This window comes from Indicator indicator, chromosome 25 (genome assembly GCF_027791375.1).
Source record: "Indicator indicator isolate 239-I01 chromosome 25, UM_Iind_1.1, whole genome shotgun sequence".
NCBI classification, from domain to species: Eukaryota; Metazoa; Chordata; class Aves; order Piciformes; family Indicatoridae; genus Indicator; species Indicator indicator.
In genome coordinates this window covers 1213156-1232200 of record NC_072034.1, presented here as the reverse complement: position 1 = coordinate 1232200, position 19045 = coordinate 1213156, and the positions used below count along the sequence as shown (strand labels likewise).

At 46.5% G+C, this 19045-nt stretch overlaps 1 protein-coding gene across 1 annotated transcript in view; it reads right to left on the bottom strand.

Annotated features, from left to right (window-relative positions):
• WDFY3 (WD repeat and FYVE domain containing 3) overlaps positions 1-17577 on the bottom strand; it is a 79539-nt gene extending 61962 nt beyond the window's left edge. The window contains exons 1-8 of the mRNA XM_054392162.1: positions 17383-17577; positions 10847-10970; positions 6853-6962; positions 5723-5884; positions 4917-5109; positions 2513-2699; positions 1750-1916; positions 599-1066 (exon numbers count right to left, since the gene is read on the bottom strand). Coding sequence (XP_054248137.1) covers positions 599-1066; positions 1750-1916; positions 2513-2699; positions 4917-5109; positions 5723-5884; positions 6853-6962; positions 10847-10970; positions 17383-17562 — 1591 coding nt within the window. The 5' untranslated portion in view covers positions 17563-17577. The remainder of the gene's footprint in view (positions 1-598; positions 1067-1749; positions 1917-2512; positions 2700-4916; positions 5110-5722; positions 5885-6852; positions 6963-10846; positions 10971-17382) is intronic.
• Between the last annotated feature and the right edge of the window lie 1468 nt (positions 17578-19045).

The following is a 19045-nucleotide window of genomic DNA, read 5'->3' as shown; positions in this document are numbered from 1 at the left end:
ATGCACACTGACATGATTGCAGCATAAAGCATGTAAAAGGAAATGCTCCCTGTGTATGTGTGCACATATGGCCCTTGGCAGTGCCAGGTTCACAGGCTAAGCAGTTATGGAGATTATTTCAACTCTGGAAATGAGAGAACTCTTGTTTTGTTTTTTAGTATTTTCTCAAGTGCTCTTAGAAAAAATGTAGACCCAACTTCTAACTTGGCAGCCTTGCCTACACACCTCTGTTAAGAGCTCAGATATATGCTGTAGAGGATTGCTTCAAATGTCATTGTCAAGCCTCCTTAGTGGAAGGAAGGGGTGCTCTGGTGTTGCTCTTTTGTTTGCTCTGTTCACCTAACAAATATTAACCCAATACACCCATTTACAAAGCAAAATAGGAACTGCTTTTTGCATTCATTAAATCTTGCCCCGAGCATCTTGCAGGGTGTTAAGCAATTCCAATGAGCTTCTAAGATGGTGCAGAACCCCAAGCGGAATTCAGCCCCTGAGATAGAGGCTCAGACTCTCTCACTGCTCCTCTGAAGTGCTGACCTCCACTACAGCCAGTCAAAACCAGAGCCATGCATCAATAAAATGGAAGAGCACACACTACCTTGATCATTCAGAGCCTGAGTGGGATCTTTCAGCAGGGCTGCATACTTATGAAGCAGGTTTACCATCACTTCCAGCAGTCCCACTTCCCTGAAGACATCCTTAAAGATGTAGTCGTGGCGGGTGAACTTGAGGAGCGTCTTGGTGGCAATGATGCTGCACTGAAAAGAAGTGCTGGATTTCAGCAGGATGCTCACACTGATCAGCTCTTTACAGGGGATGTAGTTCAGGCTGAAGACAACAAATTCCAGCATCTCAAAGTATTTGGTCTGCACTTCTGGAAGCCTGGGAATTTTCTCGGCGAACTGAGACAGGGTGTGCTGGGATTCCAGGATGAAGTAGTTGGCGTTGTCTGCCATGTAAATATTGGTGATGGCATCAAGGATGATTTGTGCTAGGTAGTTGGTTTTTGCTCTCAAAAATGCATTCTGCAGGACTGAGAATGCTTGAATATTCCTCACGCTATGACCTAGGATCAGGAAACAAAGGAGAGTGGGAGGAAAAAGGGAAGAGAGAGTTCTGAATTGTCATAACTGATTAATGGTGGTCATCAACTTCAGTAAGTGTCATTGAAGTAAGAACATGGCAGGAGTTTGACTACAACTGAAGGAGCCTCTGCACAACCACTGCAACAGCCTACAGCTTGTGTTCATGCAGATGGCATCTTCACCTTCCAGAGTGCCCCAAAAAGAAACTGCAGGCTGTTTTTGTCTTTGGGGTCCAAAGGCTGAAGAGCTGGTGGTTGAAAAGGACCTGGGGGTGCTGGTTGACAACCAGCTGAAGATGAGCCAGGGTGTGCCCAGGTGGCCAAAAAGGCCACCAGCATCCTGGCCTGGATCAGTAACAGTGTGGCTCACACTCTGGACTCAGCACTGGTAGGGCTGCACTTTGAATACTCGGTTCAGTTTTGGGCCTCTAACTACAAGAAACGCATTGAGGGGCTGGAACAGGTACAGAGAAGGGCAGCCCCAAAACAGAAGCTTTGAGGCCAACAGAACCAAGTAGCTGATACAAAATCTTAGAACTTAGAGTCTTTTGCAAATGCTTTGTGTAGAATGCAGATTCTCTGTATTTTATTAAAAAAAAAATCAAAAACATTAAAACCCAAACCATCAGAAACAACAAAGAGGGACAAAGAAAGCACAGACTCACCTTTGCCTGCAGGCTGTGGGACTGCAAATCCAGGTAGTAGGAAAGGTACTCCTGTGGTAACACCAGCTGGCTTTAATTCATTGACACCATATGTTGTTAAGGATGTTATCAAATTAACTAAGTCCTTCAAAGCATCCTTAGATTCTGCCTCTTTTGCCTGTTCTAATCTAAAGAAAATGCAACAGATGAAGTTAACAGCACTAGTTGACTCCAACTCAAATCACTTTGATATCAGTTCCATTTTATTCCATTAAGGTAAAGACCGCACTTCTATTGACCTGCTCCTGCAGTATTTTAGCTACTGTCTGTTCATATTTCTCCCCATGCAGTCAGTGAGGCATGACTGGCTTTAGGAGAGCACACATTTGTTTGCCAGACAAATTCACCTCATCACTCAGTCCCTGAACTCAACAAAGATGATCAGGGGGCTGGTGCAGCCCCACTATGGAGACAGGCTGAGAGAGGTGGGTCTGCTCAGCCTGCAGAAGAGAAGGCTTTGGGGAGACTTCAGAACTGCATTTCAGTGTCTGAAAAGGACCTACAGGAAGACTGGGGAGGAACTGTTTAAAAGGCCCTATGGTGACAGGACAAGGGGCAATGGTTTGAAACTGGAGCAGGGTAGGTTTAAGTCGGACATCAGGAGGAAGTTCTGCATAATGAGGGTGGTAAGACACTGAACAGATTGCCCAGGAACATGGTGGAGGCCCCATCCCTGGGGACAGTTCAGAGATCTGTCTGCATTCCTTCAAGCACATTTGCATACCTGAGGAGGAGGTCACAGAGGAAGTTGTATCCTTGCCATATCCTAAAATCATCCAACAACGTTTGGGATACATCACTGGAGTCTTTGAGAAAACAAGAAAGTCCAGCAAACATCTCAACTATTTCTAGGGGTGAGAGGTCATCAGACTGCTGCATGTTCTGCACACAGGTGGACAAACATTCCTTCTCTGAAAAGAATCACAAGGAACAAATCACAAAAAAAAAACAAAAAACCACAAAACCCAACAAAACTTCCCTAGTTTAAGAATCATGGCATTAAGGCAGCTGTTAGTTAACAATGTCCTATCACATAACATGGAATATTACAGAGCATTTCACATCAGAGCACACATAGGATTCTCAAGTGGCTTTGGATCCCACCTGTGATGGTTTGAAACTGTCTTTTTAATTTTTCCTTGCAAAGTTCAAAACAGAGAAAGTGAAAGAGTGTAAATAAGTCACTATTGGGTGTAAGAAAGCAAAATAACGATTGTTCTAAACACTTCCATTGGATAGATAGAAATGTTTAAGAACTATTACCCAAAACAAAGTAGGCACTCTGCACATTCTGCGTTCGGCAGTGGGGGCAGTTGCTGGGCTGTCTGGCTGCTGTTTCTTCTTCTCTTCTGGCTGAAGATAACACACTGACCTTGGCAGCTAAGTTAACAACTTTCTGCTTAACTAACTCTGCTTCTCTGTCCAGGGGGGTCTGGGGAGAAGCTCCTGGGAGAGGGAGGCCCCTTTGGGAGGGTCCCCTTGGGGGGAAGCAAAGGGAGATCGGTTGTGCTTTTCTGTTGATTGTATATATTTGTGAATGTTGTGAATTTTGTATATTTGTACATATTCATTGCATTTCATCTGCTTGTAAATACAGCCTTCATTTGCTTCCAGACTGGGCTAGCCTGGTTATTGTCAGTGGGGGGGGAATTTCAGCTCACACCGACACACCCACCCCTCACCTCCTTTTGCCAACTCTTCCTACCTTTCATAACCTTTAGGCTTCTAAGGAGGAGACTGTGTAGGCAAAGAGGTTTTTTGCTTACAAAGTTTGCCTGGAAAACTCAGCAGAATAAAGAAACAAATATGGCAACTGTAGAGAGTCTTCTTAGTAATGCTCTGGTTAGCATTTCTTTGGCTGGCACACCTGCTGCCTGCTAAATCCTGATCCAGGAGAGTTCCTAAGAAGCTACTAGCACTGAGAAACTGTCTCCTTTGGATCCAGGCTTGGGTCTCAGCCAAGTGGAGTCCTCCTGGTGACAACACCCTTGGGGTGGAGACCCTGCAGGGAAGCTGGGCTGCAGCACAGCAGTGGAAGCCAGTTGGCTGTTGCATCAATCAGTACCAGAGTTCACACTCATGTGCTCCTGTGCTCATGTACCAGGTTTCCTTGAGCATCTCCTAGTGCCACTATTCCACAGACTTTGCTGTTCCCAGGGTATGCCACCCCTGATGTCCTAGAGAGCCTCCTGTCACAGCATCACAGAACATTAGTGGTTGGAAGGGACCTTGAGTCCAGCAGAGGTGGTTACAGCAGCCTCACCTAGCTTCTTCACAGAACCATAGACCTTTGAAGTTGGAAGAGACCTTTGAAATTGAGTCCAAATGCTCACCTAGACCTCACAACCCCACCACTGCTGCTAAGCCACTGCCACTGAACCACATGCCTCAGCACCACATCCACATGGCTTGGAAACACCTGCAGGGACAGTGACTCCACCACTTCCCTGGGCAGCCTGGTCCAAGGCTTGCCAACTCTTTCTGCCAAGGCACGATGTCTGGGTGAAATAATCTTCCCCCAGCACACCCCAGTTAGCTCTCCCCAGTATTTACTACAGGGAGCAGCTTTCCTAGGCTGCTAATAGCTCAGTCTGCATCAGCAGAACACATGGAGCTGATTCCTCCTCTTGAGGCTTGCTCAGACATCTCCACAATTTATTGGCAGCTACAGTGGTTCTCAGACAAGCTGCCAACAGGGCACTTCCAGCTCATCCTGCATCTCCACAAGGGGCTGCTGCTACCAGTTCAAACACAGGACCAAATCCAACTAACTCCCAGCAAGAATTACAAAGCTGTCCATCTTCCCAGGGAATGTTTTTCAGGACAGGCAGTTAGTGAAGTTACAGAAAGCCTTTCCTTTTGGTCATCATGAACTCTACACCGAAACAGGAAGGGTAACTCTATAGTCCTTCAGTGAGAAAATGAAATGTGGGTGAGGAAGACGCAGATACAAACACCTCCCTCACTACACAAGTGCTCTGAAATGTCACTATACATAAATAACTACAGACCCAAACAAAAAGCCTGGAAGCTTTCCTCAACCTATTCTTTTTATGCCCACTTGGTAACCAAGAAGTCTATTGGAGAAGAAGACAAGAGAATCAATAGCCCTGGAAGAAGACACATACCATGAATGTACTTCACCACATTGACGCTAAGGCCATGGCGCGATATGGTCATTAGCACTTCCCCTGCACTCTTCCTCCAAGGCAGGTTGTAGGGAGGGCACCATGAGGTTATTGCACTGAAGAGAAGCTGGAGATCATCCTTTTGGGCCAGTTCCTCCGCTGGGGACACAAAACTGCACAACTTCACTAGGATCTGTAATGAGGAGTCATTAAACATCACATCATCAGTACCCTGATCGCTGCTATTGCCACCTAGATTGAAAAGTTCTCCTTTTTATCCACAGTTACCTGTGCTGCTTTCCCTCTGCACCTTGCTTCTGTCATTTGAACTGAAGCCAAGGTTCAGTTTTAAATGACTAGCAAAAAGTTAGCAGCAGAGTTTAAATCTCTTTGGCTTCTTGTAGCCAAGAAGGCTGAGAGTATCCTGGACAGCATTAAGAGAAGTGTGGCCAAGGTCAAGGAAGATTCTCCTCCCCCTCTACTCTGCCCTAGTGAGGTCCCCTGTGTCCACTTCAATCAATAATGGCCAAAGATACCAAAGACTGGTAGGACCAGTTAGATCAAAACAGAGTAACAGTCCACACATTGCTCCGTTTAAGCAGCTGTCTTTGTGAAGGAGATATTTGCCAAGGACAAAACCCACAGGGAGACTTGAAATACAACCTGCAGGAAAATCCATCTTACTCTCAGCCATCAGCTTGTGAAGAACCAAGGAAGAGCAAAACCTGGTTGAAGTGAAAAGTTTCTGGACTGTTCTCAGATGAAGCATTTCTTACAAACTCCATGACCTGTTTCACCTTTCTTACCTGTACGAAGACTTTCTGTAGCAGCGCTCGGCGCTCTGCAAGAGGTAGCTCATTCTGTGCTCCTCCAACTACCTCAGGCACATGTGGAAGGTCAAAAAACAGATAGAGACATTTCACAAGTGTGGAAGGCACTGACATAGTAGTCATGCAGTCCACAGTTTTCTGGGTGGAAAAAAGGAAACAGAAAAGGGAAACAACAGTTCAGCACATGAATGTCTTCAGTCGGGCTCCTAGAATGCAGTTGACTCAAATGCTGATTTTTCTTCCTCATACTGCTGGTGAGGTGTCCACAGGGCAGTGTGGATTCACCTTCTATTCTTGAATGCCTACCTAAAAATAGGATCATAACTTACTTGCATGACAACAGCATTTAACAGTCACAGTTTAGAGCAATCACTGCACAGGACAAACAAAACCTAACAAGCTCTGCCAGCAGAAGCTCACAAGTTGCTTATAAGACCTCCAGCCAAGCCCTCATTAGATGTCTGGGTTTTGCCAGCAGTAGAAAGAGGAGTGGGAGGAGGATTACTCTGTTTATCCTTTCATTTGGCAAGAAGGTATAAGCAGGCATAAGGAGCAAAGTGGCATGCTCCACCATGAAAGCCCCAGTAGGAAGAAAGACAAGTTGAGGTGGAGGCTGGTGAGATGATGTGCTGGAGCACAGCGGCAGAGCAGAGCTGGAAAACAACAGGCTGTCTGGAATACTGGCAGAGCTGGGCTCTCCAAGGGAGGGCAGCAAGGACTCACAGTGCTACCTCACTGCTCCTTCTCTCAGCTGTCACTACCCTCCTTGAAAGTTCAGCCCAAGTTCAAAGCTGGAGTGATTTAGGTGCTGTGTGGCATGCATCTCATAGGGCACTAAGCAGCAGTGTGCAAGAGAAGCTTTTGAGGAACAATACAAATCGTGTGCGTTATTCAAGAGAACATAATAAATTAAAGTCCCAAAATTATGATTTTTTAAGGCAACTGAAACCACCAGGAGCTCAAGCACAGTTCTGTGCCAGTATAACAGAAAAAGTCCCTTAATATAGAAAACAATGTAGTGACACATATTTTAAAGCATGTCCATGCCCTTGCTTTTGTCTCTCCCACACCACAGTTTATTTTGAGCCTTGCTGTTTAAGACTAACCTGTCCTGATGAAGCTAGTAAATTGATTGTGGTGAGCAGCATCCAGCCTCTACTTGCTTCTTCACTTTGATTGACTTCCAGAAACTGGACTATGGCACGACTTGCAGCCTCTGTAGGGGGCACAGGTTAAAAATACAGTAAGAATTCAGTTTGATAGTCCACAGAAGGCGAAGCATCCTCTCAGCAGTCCTGTGCGCTGAGCCAGGATCCACCTCTGCAGCACCGCTCAAGGAGAGGACAAGGTTTAGGCCTACACTCTCCAGACACATTCTAGTCTCCCATACACTTGGCTCTGATATTAGCAAGGCTGCAGAAAGTCCATTTTAGGTCATGCATCATCCTTTAAACAAGCAGACACGTTTCAGTAACAACGGTTTCCATGCAAAACAGGGAAGGCAATGATCAACAGCAGCCCAGACAGAGCTGGGCAAGCGGTTCCTGACTATGAGCAGGTACATCTGGTACCAAACAAACTGTGTGCAGAGACTCCTTTGGACACAGCCTCCAAAAGCCACCCATGGAACAAAAGCTCTTACAGAATCATAAAACTGTTTAGGTTGGAAAAGACCTCTAAGATCATTGAGTCCAACCATCAACCCAACACCAGCGCAGCCACTAAACCATGACCCCAAGTGCCATGGCCATGCCTTTCTTGAACATCTCCAGGCATGGTGAGTCCACCACCTCCCTGAGCAGCCTGTTCCAATGCCTGACCACTCCTACAGAAAACACAGTTTTCCTAATCACCAACCTAAACCTCTCCTGGCACAATCTCAGGCCATTTCCTCTTCTAGTCATCTTTGAAGGTGTGACTCAGGGGTTAAATAGAGGCTTCTGAAAAAGTTGTCATGCTGCTGGCAATCCCTAAAGGCAGAGCAGTGGCAGACTATAAATAGCAGCTTCAAAGCTGTCAGTCTTAAGCAGTACCTAAAACACAGACAGCATGCTAAGTGCAGGAAGAAGTTCTCTTGTCATCTGCTCTAAGCAAATTTGATAGCACCATCACCTCAGATTAATTTCTATCATCCAGACAAAAAATTGGTTCTGCTGATAAACTGCAATGAAAATTAGCACTAAAAGCAGAGTTTGCAGACTAGGGGAATTTTGCAAAGAATAAAAGGTAGCATTGTGGGAGGCCAAACCCAAAGCACTGATGTGGTTTTCTGCAATGGGTAAATGTTCTGATGAAGGATCTTTATCAGTTTGATCTCCCAAAGTGGTTTTAAGATGACACAATGATAGCCTTGAAGCAAGGCTATCAGCAAAGTGCCTGAAGAAGCATTTTGAGTGAAAAGCAGTTTGAGTGAAGAAGTGAAATCAACAAAGCAAAAAACGGTAACAAACCAAAACCCAAAGTCAAATCCTAAACCACCCCAAGCATAGAGAGGGTACAAAGTGTAACTGTAAATGTTGTTTCTGGAGGTAGGAGGGATTAGCTGAGCAGCCTAGGGGTGTGGTAAAAACAAATTCAGCATTAAATAAACAGAGCAATACATACACAGAAGGTTGCTAATGTGGAGTGAAATGTTGGCTGATATTGATGAAGCCAGACACAAGTGAACTGAATGTCAAAGGTGCTCTAAGCAGGGATGTACACAGCCCAGCACTCCGGAAACCAGAAAAACAAACCCAAACTTTGGAAATTGACCTTGAAGAGGTTAAAAGTGTTCCAGCTCTCAACTTTCTGCTCTTCTGCACAGGTTCCACAGATTGTCCCCACAAACGCTTATTCACATTCGGACTGGAGAAGGCTCTTCCAAGTTGCAGGACTGCCCATCATTAAGGGGACCTTTCAGAACCTCCCTGTGCTGTCAAGGGTTTCTAGATCCTATCATGGCAGCTGTCAGTCTGTCATTTGAAGTGCTTGAGATGCAGCTCACATGGGCCTGTGGTGATAGGACAAGGGGTGGTCTTACACTAAAACAGGGTAGATTTATGTTGTACAATAGGAAGAAGTTCCTTACTGTGGGGGTGGGTGAGACACTGGAACAGGTTGTTGAGAGAAGTTGTGGATGTCTCATCCCTGGAAGTGTTTAAGACCAGGCTGGATGAAGCTTCAACCAGCGTGGTTTAGTGGGAGGTTGAACTCCCCCATGGCAGGGGGAGGTTGAACTAAATGATCTTTAAGGTCCCTTCCAACTCAAGCCATTCCATGATTCTATAGCTGCTTTCCACTGGTATTCATTAAATTAAAGCTCAGAAGAGTATCAAACTGTCTTTTAAATCATTGTGTTTGAGTTTCCAATTGGGGTAGAAAACAAGAAAACCCCCAAAACTCAGCAACAACAAAATCTACCTGTGACTTGTGAAGTTTCAAGGATGACAACTAGATTATCTGGAGCAACAATTAGAAACATGACTTAAGCGTGGCAGTTTAGGCTGGGTGCCACCTGCCACTGCTACATGAGATACACCTCTGGTGTCCTGGGTGCCCACCCACAGGGGTGGACACAGGAAACGACGTATTTCTACCCATAAATCCTGCACCCTATAAGGCCATCTGCAAAGTCATTCTCTTCCTCTTTCTTCCCTCTCTGCTCCCATGGGAGATGTCCTCTCTTATCGGGTAATGCCGGGGGAGTATCCTCAAGGCCTCTTAGGCCTGTCTAGGCCTAATGCCAGGAGGAGAATGGAGGGGGGGGGGGCAGTCTCAGACCTGGCCAGCCTGAGACTTGCCTAGCAGTGGGAGGGGGGAAGGAAGAGCCCTGAGGAATTGGGTAGACCCTCAGGTGGGAGGAAGGGAGGATTGGGAAGCTTTTGGGAATTCTGTGAGGGGGTTCTGTATGCTTTAGGATGTTCTTTTCCACTATGCTTTGTAGTTTTCTGTAGCTTCACCAATTGCTTTTCCATTTAAACTTTCCATCACTCTCCAATCCGTTTGCGTGTGTCATTCTTTTGTCCCTTTCGGGGCAAGAGATGTTCTGGCTGGCCTCAAACCAGCACACTTAAGTAATAAGCACACCAAAAAAGGGCTCTTTTAGCAGAACCCTTCAGACCAGCAGGCCTGACAGATGCAGGTCCCCAGCAAAGCAGGTCAAATGAACACCCCCATCCTGCCAGCACGGCTGTTGGACATTCATCTTACCCAAGAAAAACACATTTTGTACCTGTTTACTTCTCTGGGGTGTCTGTTTAGTCATCTGTAATGTTTCACTGTTAGTTACTCTATTTAAAATGGAAAGAAATTGTAATTGCACAGTTTGTGACTCCTGCCTTCATGTGTAAGCATTTGCACAGCCTTTTCCAGCCTGCTATTTCCTTATTTACCACTAAATCCAAACTGAGAAGCCAACACAGATCTTAAAATTCTCTGCTAGACAGGAACTTGATACCTCTTGGAAGCATTCCTCTTCAGAAGAGGAAATCCAAGAGGAAAGCTAATGAAATGTCTTCATGGCTTGTCGGCCTCGCTAACGCAGCTCCTCACATGTGCTCAGGTTCTGACACGCTCAGGGCTCAACAGGACCAAATCTCACCCAGACATTTAATAAACAGAGGAAAAAGAGGGGTCCACTAACATTCTTCTAGTGGTGCTGGTCCTAATGTGGGACTTGCTGTAATTTCATATCTTCATATCTTCCAGGGCAACAGCTAATTAAAACTGCATGTTTCGGGGATGTTAACGTATCTGAAGGATAAAACACCACCAACAGACACCTCAAGTAAGATGCAGCAGCTGTCCACAGGCATGGTCTGGGTCTCCTTCTATTGGGAGATGATAAAACTTCATTCTTTTTGACGTGTTGTCAGGTCTGTGGAATTCAGCTTTCTCCATAACCCAGGCTCTCCAAGCCAAGTCCCTAAACTCCATGACCCAAGGAGGAAAGCTCCAGCCTCCTCCTCTCTGCCCCAGCCCAAAGAAATGGGAGACAACACATCTTTGCTGCAGAGCCTTAATTTCTGAGCCTGCACAGCTGCTGTGTGTAGCAGCTCAGAGCATTCTGACTGATGCACATCTCCTAAAGCCCAACCTTGTGCCCCACACGGTCAGTACCTGTGGACTTATTCGATGCTCTCCGTCGAATTTCAGTCACCATCAATCGTGACACTTGAGTAGTAAACTGCAGGAGGTCAGAAAATTTTTCTGTCATTGTACTTGGAGGAGCATTCCCAAACACCTAAACCAAAAGAAAAAATGGATGCATCAAGTAGCCATTCCATTTACAAGGATCACTATGCACTGCCATCTCCCTTTACAAAGAAAGTGAAGCTTTGGAGATTCCAGTGGAGATTACAAGGATTTGTTTTCCTGTAGTATCCATCACTCTACTGGCTGTCCCAGCTCATAATCCAAGACATATTTGTAGCTGGAATTCAGTCATCATTCAGGGAGACAAGATCTAATAAATGAAGGGGAGAAAAGGAAATGACAGGTTTTCTTGCAAGACAAAAACCCCACGGAGCCCCAAAAGCCTGAGGTTGCACATAATTTTACAAGGGCTTGTACTGATAAAAGGGGAGGGAATGGATTGAAGCTTGAGGAGAGGAGATTGAAACAGGAGACAAGAAATTCTTGACAGTGAGGGTGGGAAGACACTGGAATAGGTTGCTCAGGGAGGCTGTGGATGCCCCACCCCTGGAGGGTGTTCAAGGCCAGGCTGGATAAGGCCTTGATCAACCTGAACTGGTGGGAGGTGTTGCTGCCCATGGCAGGGGGTTGGAACAGGATGATCTTTAAGGTCCTTTCCAACCTAAACCATTCTCTGAATCTATGAAAGGGGTAAAGACTGGGTACCAGAGCAAGTTCCAAGAGGAGTTCTGGTTTTAAGAGCAGTTTCTTCACTATCTTCTGGACCATAAATTGCCATTTCATTCTAATAACTTACTCTTCATGCTTAATCATCAATTTGGTTATTAAGCAATTCCTCAATCCCACTTGAAAAGGAGAAATGCATTAACCCTCTGGTACTGCACTAAGCTATGGAATATGACAGGATCTCAGAATGGATTGGCCGGCTGTGAGGGAAGTTTATTTCTCAGTCAAGGCTGCACACAAAAAGGTGTCTCCACCCACACTCCTGGTGTAAACTTTGCACTAAAATGGTCCCAGTAAAACCAGGCTGTCTGTTATCCAGCAAAGCATGCCACCTGAATTCTGCTGTCATCACTTGTGTCAATGATGATAAAAATCAGAAGGGTCTCAATACCCCTCTGCTCAGTTACATTTTTCTGCCTCGTGGCAGGAGTGCCACCACAAGCCAGGAAGCACAAAAGATCCCAGTATTTATCTAACACAGAAAGAGGATGTGATCTCCAGCAGTAAATTGATTGGGACTCAACAGCTGGGCTCCATCCCCGGGGTGACCCAGTTACACCTCTACAGCTGGCAGCTGACACACTCGATTGAGGTCACTCTTAAGTCGAGGGACATGCAGTGAAATCCCCAATACTGCAGCCAAAAAGGATGCAGAGTGTTTGTGGTACTGACTTACCTTGCAACCCCAAAGTTACTGAAGAAAATTTCAAAAGGTGGAAGACAGAACAGCCTTTGTCTGACTTCTTACTCCCCTTAGTTCTCTGGCATGTTACAAAACAGCCAAAAATATTTTTCCTGCCTACTCGCATTGCAAAGTCCTGATGCAACAGAGACAGAAATACAACACTGAAACTGAACACTCTCTTTCCTCCCAATAAAAACATTTTTTTCACAGAAAAAAAAAAATGAAGCAGTTTTCAAACAGGAAATTTCAAAGCAGTGTTATCAATAAATAAAGACAACAGGAGCCCAGACATTGCAGGCAGTTGACTATTTTCAGCAGACCAAGATAAACACCCCTCTTTGGGATTTCAGAGCATGTAAGTTTCCCAGTAGAGACAATACAGGTTTGCCTACTCCTCTGCTCTGTACTGGTGAGGCCTCACCTGGAGTACTGTGTCCAGTTCTGGACTCCCCAGCTCAAGAAGGAAAAAGAGCTACTAGAGAGAGTACAGCACAGGGCCACAGAGATGCTGAGGGCATTGGAACATCTCTCAGATGGGGAAAGATGAGAGAGCTTGGGGCTAGAGAATCGAAGAGAATCGAATCGAAGAGAATCGAATCGAAGAGAAGAGAATCGAAGAGAAGAGAATCGAAGAGAAGAGAATCGAAGAGAAGAGAATCGAAGAGAAGAGAATCGAAGAGAAGAGAATCGAAGAGAATCGAATCGAAGAGAATCGAATCGAAGAGAATCGAATCAAGAAGGTTGGAAGAGACCTCAAGGATCATCGAGTCCAACCTGTCACCCTACACCTCATGCCTATCTAAACCATGGCACCAAGTGCCACGTCCAATCCCCTCTTGAACACCTCCAGGGATGGTGACTCCACCACCTCCCTGGGCAGCACATTCCAATGGCCAACCACTCTCTCTGTGAAGAACTTTCTCCTCACCTCCAGCCTAAACCTCCCCTGCCGCAGCTTGAGACTCTGTCCTCTTGTTCTGGTGCTGGTTGTCTGGGAGAAGAGACCAACCCCCTCCTGGCTACAACCTCCCTTCAGGTAGTTGTAGACAGCAATGAGGTCACCCCTGAGCCTCCTCTTCTCCAGGCTAAACAGTCCCAGCTCCCTCAGCCTCTCCTCATAGGGCTTGTGCTCAAGGCCTCTCACCAGCCTCGTTGCCCTTCTCTGGACATGCTCCAGCAATTCAACATCTTTCCTAAACTGAGGGGCCCAAAGAGGAGGCTGAGGAGGGATCTTACGAACGCTTACAAATATCTAAGGGGTGCGTGTCAGGAAGATGGGGCCAGGCTCTTCTCAGTGGTGCCCAGTGACAGGACAAGAGGTAACAGACTCAAGCTTGAACACTGGAAGTTCCATCTAAACAGGAGGAGGAACTTCTTTACTCTTGAGGGTGGCAGAGCACTGGAACAGGCTGCCCAGAGAAGTTGTGGAGTCTCCATCTCTGAACTTTCAAAGCCCTCCTGGACATGTTCCTGTGTGATCTGCTTTAAGTGATCCTGCTCTGCCAAGGAGGTTGGATGATCCTTATTGTGTGATTCTGTGATCCAAACTGCCCTAAAACCTTTCACAAGGCTTCCTTTTGCAGCTGTGTCAGCTCCCAGTTCATCCCAGAGCCTGTAACCTCCACCAGGCTGTAAGAAGGGAAGAGGGACTTGAGGCTTGTGTGCCCATTGGTATAATCTAGGAATGCTGCTCCACGATCAAGGTTGCATCTGCACTGGCTATTGATGCACACTGACTAAAGGTTGTAGTAACAACCAGCAGTAGGACATGGAACATTTTACCAGCAAATCATCTTTTTGACCAGGAAAAGCAAGGCAATGCTTTTCAATGTAAACAATGCAGCACTTGCTCCAAAGCAGCCTCTCCAGCCCTCCACCCACTGTTTTATATATTGCAAAAGCATCGCTGCCCATGCCAGCACTGCACTGAACTCTAAGGAGCCTTTTGAGTCCTCTTCCAGAAGGCCAATCTTTTGTTAATTATGCACCCATTTAGCTTTTCATTAATATGCAATTCGTCATTTCATAAGCCTCCCTGAGCAGGGAGGAGACAGAAATGCTCTGTAAACCCATTCCTTACCGGAACTGGCGAGATGGTTCAAACTACAGCACGCTGGAACCATGCTGTGTATGGAAACTGAAGTTAAGATTGCTTCAGCTTCTGTGGCTTTGCTGGTTAACAAGCCTCAAAATATCAAGAAGAAAATGGAACTGCACTTCACACAAAACTTCAGATACCTCACAAGAGAGGAAGGAAAAAAATTACTAAAGAACAGAATCATGACTTGAGTCGGAAGAGACCTTAAAGATCATCCAGTTCTGACACCCTGCCATGAGCAGGGACACCTTTCAATAGACCAATCTGGCCTTGAACGCCTCCAGGGAGGGAGCATCCACAACCTCCCTGGGCCTTACCACCCTCACTGTCAAGAATTTCTTCCTCATCTCCACTCAGTCTCCCCTCTTCCAGCTCAAAGCCATTGTCCCTCACCCTGGCACTCCCAGTCCTTGTCAGAAGTCCCTCCCCAGCTCTCCTATAGCCCCTTCAAGTACTAGAAGACTGCTCTAAAGTCTCCCTGAAGACTTCTCCAAGTTGAACAGCCCCAACTCTCCCAGCCTGTCCCCATAGGGAAGGTTCCCCAGCCCTATGACCATCTTGATGCTCCAGAAGACACAAAACTAGAGAAGCCAAGGAAGCTACAGCAGAATCTGTATGCAAGCCTCAAAATAAGACGGTAGCAGTAATGAGGAATCTTAAAGAGGTAAACTGTGGAAGGAGAAAAACAGATGACATCACAACTGATGAGCTTCTTGAACACAGGAAGACAATACATCTGTGTGAAACGAAGGGAAAAAAACCCTTGCAATAGGGACATACGAGGCCTGACTGGCCAAGAGAACTCACTTTTGTTTGTGCTACACTAAGAGCTGGTTGATGACTGCTAAAGGTTACCAAGGACTGCAAGAAAGGAAGAGAGAGAGCACTAGCAATGCAAGCTTCCCTCAGTGTGCCAGGCTCCAAGTCACGTTTTACAGGGCTTGGAAACTGAAGTGACATCATCTGGCAACAGCGTGTATTTGTGGCAAGAAGAGCAACTCCAAGAAGGTCAGAATGAAAAGAGAGTCTGAGGAGAGCGATGTTAAAACTAAATAAGGAGACAAGAGGGAAAAGGAAGAGAGACAACTGCAGGTAGGATCTAAAAGCACAACATTTAGCAGACAGAGGAATGTGTTTCTTCAGCATTAAGTTCATCTTAGTAAAGAAGCGGGACGAAAGAGCTTCCAAAATTTAGACAAGGGGCAAGAGTCCATTCCCAAACTTAGATGGATTCTGTACAGAATAGAAAAGGGAAATGGAAAACCTGTGGAAAGAAAACCCTGTGATAAACAAGGGAAATAGTGGGACCTGGCAGGAGAGAGCAGCCAGGATGCATTCATTCAGATGGAGGAAAGAAGGCTCCAAGGAGATCTTAGAGCAGCCTTCCAGTACCTGAAAGGGGCCTAGAAGAAAGCTGGGGAGGAACATTTTACAAGGACTTGTGGAACTAGGACAAGAGGGGATGCATTGAAGCTTGAGAAGGGGAAATTGAGACTGGAGATTAGGAAGAAATTATTGAGAGTGAGGGTGGTGAGACACTGGAACAGGTTGCCCAGGAAGGTTGTGGATGCTCCAACCCTGGAGATGTTTAAGGCTAGGCTGGATGGGGCCTTGAGCAAGCTGGTCTAGTGGGAGGTGTCCCTGCCCATAGCAGAGGGTTGGAACTTGGTGATCTTTAAGGTCCCTTCCAACCCAAACCTGCTATGAAAAGCAAAGCTGGGTAATCACTACAACCAGGCTTCAACAGGGTCAAGCAGAGGACCAAGAATTAGGACAAAGCCAGCAAGTGGTGGCAAAAAAACGGATCAAGAAAGAAAGAGGGGAAATAGAAAAGGGAGAAACAGAGAAATTAGAACTTAACTGTTCTTTTTTATCTCTGAAGTCGAACTGAAGTGTAAGGACAGACAGCTGTACAGAAATAGGACACAGTGCTGCAGGAGTTGTTCTCAGTCCCAGTTATATCACTGAGTGCCATTTCCACAGGTACAATCCTACTGCTAGGAACCACCACAAAGGCCAGGAAAAAATGCCTTCTCTACCTGCAGATGACAACTAAGTGCTGAAGCAGCTCTAGAGGGTAGGTTCTCTTTTTCAGCAGCATCAGTCACCTGTAACCAGCAGAGGGAGATTCCTAAGCTTAGCTGCATCGAAATAACCTTCACGAGATTCAGATTCCATTGTGCTAATTTGTAAAAACAAATGAGGAAAGCCCATAGCTAAAGGGCATGCAATCCAGGCACATAAAGGAAGGAGAAAGCAGATCAGCTGAGCTCACTTCTCCCAAACTCACACAACAGGTTACCAGGAGAAGCAGGAGGAAGACCTAGGGCAACAGAAGTGTGACCAGCAGGATGAGGGCAGTGATTCTACCCTACTTGGGCTCTGGTGAAACCCCACCTGGAGTACTGCATCAAATTCTGGTGCCTCCAGCAAAAGAAGGACATGGAACTGTTGGAGAGGGTTCATAGGAGGCCACTAAGATGATCAGAGGGCTGGAGAACCTCCCCTATGGGATAGGCTGAGAGAGTTGGAGTTATTCAGCCTAGAGAAGAGAAGGCTGCAGGGAGACCTTAGAGCAGCCTTCCACTACTTGAATGGGGCTACAGCAGAGCTGGGGAGGGACTTTTGACAAGGGCTGTAGTGCCAGGATGAGGGGCAATGGCTCAAAGACACAGGAACAAGTGGGTAAAAACTATCTAAGAGTAAGTTTAGGTTGGAGATCACACAGCTCTGCAGGAACAGCAAGCTCTGCACAAACTTCACTCAGTGACAGCCCACCTGCAGCTGTGGATTACACTGCAGCAAAGTGGCAGAAGATGGAAATGCCCAGTGGCAGGTCTGTCCACTCACACAACACTACGGGAGGAGAAGAGGAAAACCAAAGAGATGCCAACAGAGGAAGAGCTTTTGTTGCACTAGAACTAAAGGTCTTGGGAATCCCAAACCTGAGGAGTCATTCCAGACAGAGAAAAGACATCTGGCAGAGCTCACCCTGTTAAAGACTGGCAGCATCATGTACAGTTTCTCCTCCTGCTCCTTCTGGGTCATGTGCCGTGGCGGATGGCAGAGCTCCGTGAAGAGGCGGCGCAGATGCATCAAGCCCAGGGCGTTGTCCTGGGGGCTGCACTCCTCCTGCCGCGGCCGGCCCATGATCCTCTTCACCATGTTCATCTTGGCTGGCTTCTGGGAGCTCCCCTCTATCCTGTTCAGAAAGGAAAAACAAACTTCCTCAGTACAACAGTTTTGGAGGCATGATTCCAGAAAATCCTTTCAGTATCATGGAATTGCAGAACCACTCGGCCACTACCCCTTGGGTGCAAGCATCCAACCAGGTCCTTATTCCCTGGACACTGCATCCATCAAATTCTCACCTCTCCAGCTTAGAGAGAAGGATACTGTGGGGAACTGTATCAAAGGCTTTATAAAAATCCAGAGAGATAACATCTTTGGGTCTTCCCTCGTCCACTGACACAGACACTAATCATAAATTGCGTTCCATAAAACACCAACACCTTAGAAAGCTCCCAGGCAGAGAGGGTGAGAAGCATGGCACATAGCTGTAACCACGATCCCAGGCTAGGGTACAGCAGTACACAGCTACTGCTGGAGCTACCAAAACACTTGTGAAGAGGGAAGCAGAAGCTGCAGGAGACACACTGATTTTCACAGCAGCTACTATAGGTCCAAGTTGTGCACTAGCTCCAAAGGCAGTTATTTAAATAAGCAGCCAGGTAATTAGCTGCTTGGTAATTACAGTCACAAGGGTTTCTCCAGGCACTGCACTGCTATTCCATCAGCAGCAAATCAGTGAGATAGGAATCCCTTGCTGCCTTTGCAGATTCTAATGGGACACCACTGCATACCTCCAGCTAGCTCAGGAACAGGGGTGATGGGGACAAGTTACTGCTGGGGAGATCCCCGTGGCACTCCAGAAGAAAATGTTTCCCCATGAGAATAGCTGGACATTGGAATCATCTCCCAAGGGCAGCAGGGGAGCCCCCTCCGTTGGACAGTTTTAAGACTCAGTTTAGGGTGCTGGGCCAGTTCATTTCAACTCTACTGTGTCCTAGAATGGTTGGAGCAGATGATCCTTGGGGTCCCTTCCAGCCTGCCATTCTGGGATTCTGTGAGAAGGAAACTCAAGACAGGCCTTGTTGCTACAAGTCCATCACCATCAGTGAACCCCATACCTGGTATTCCCTCCACACATCTGTAACTTTCCTGATGTTGAGATTCCCTGCCCATGTCATTAATTCTGAAGATGGTCACCAATACAGAATGCTTTAGGTTGGAAAGGATCTCTAGAGGTCATCTAGTCCAACCCCCTGTATGCACTATTAAAAGGGACATTTTCTGGCTTTCAGAGGAAACAATAAGGATCTGTTCCAGGCTGGATACACATCCATTTGTCCTTAGAACTCAACAGGAATAATAAATTCTCTTTGTAGGCAAAAACACCAGCAGGAAGGGAAATGAAGAACACAACTATTTCCTCCCATCCTCCCCCAACCATGAACCAGCTCCTGACACACAAAGAAACCGTGCAGAAGGAAGCTGTGCTGCTGCTGGACTGCACTGGCAGACACTCCTCTGGGGAGCATCGCCTGTGCTGTGAGACAGGGCCTGGAGCAAAGCCAGTGAGAAAAGTGCCTGC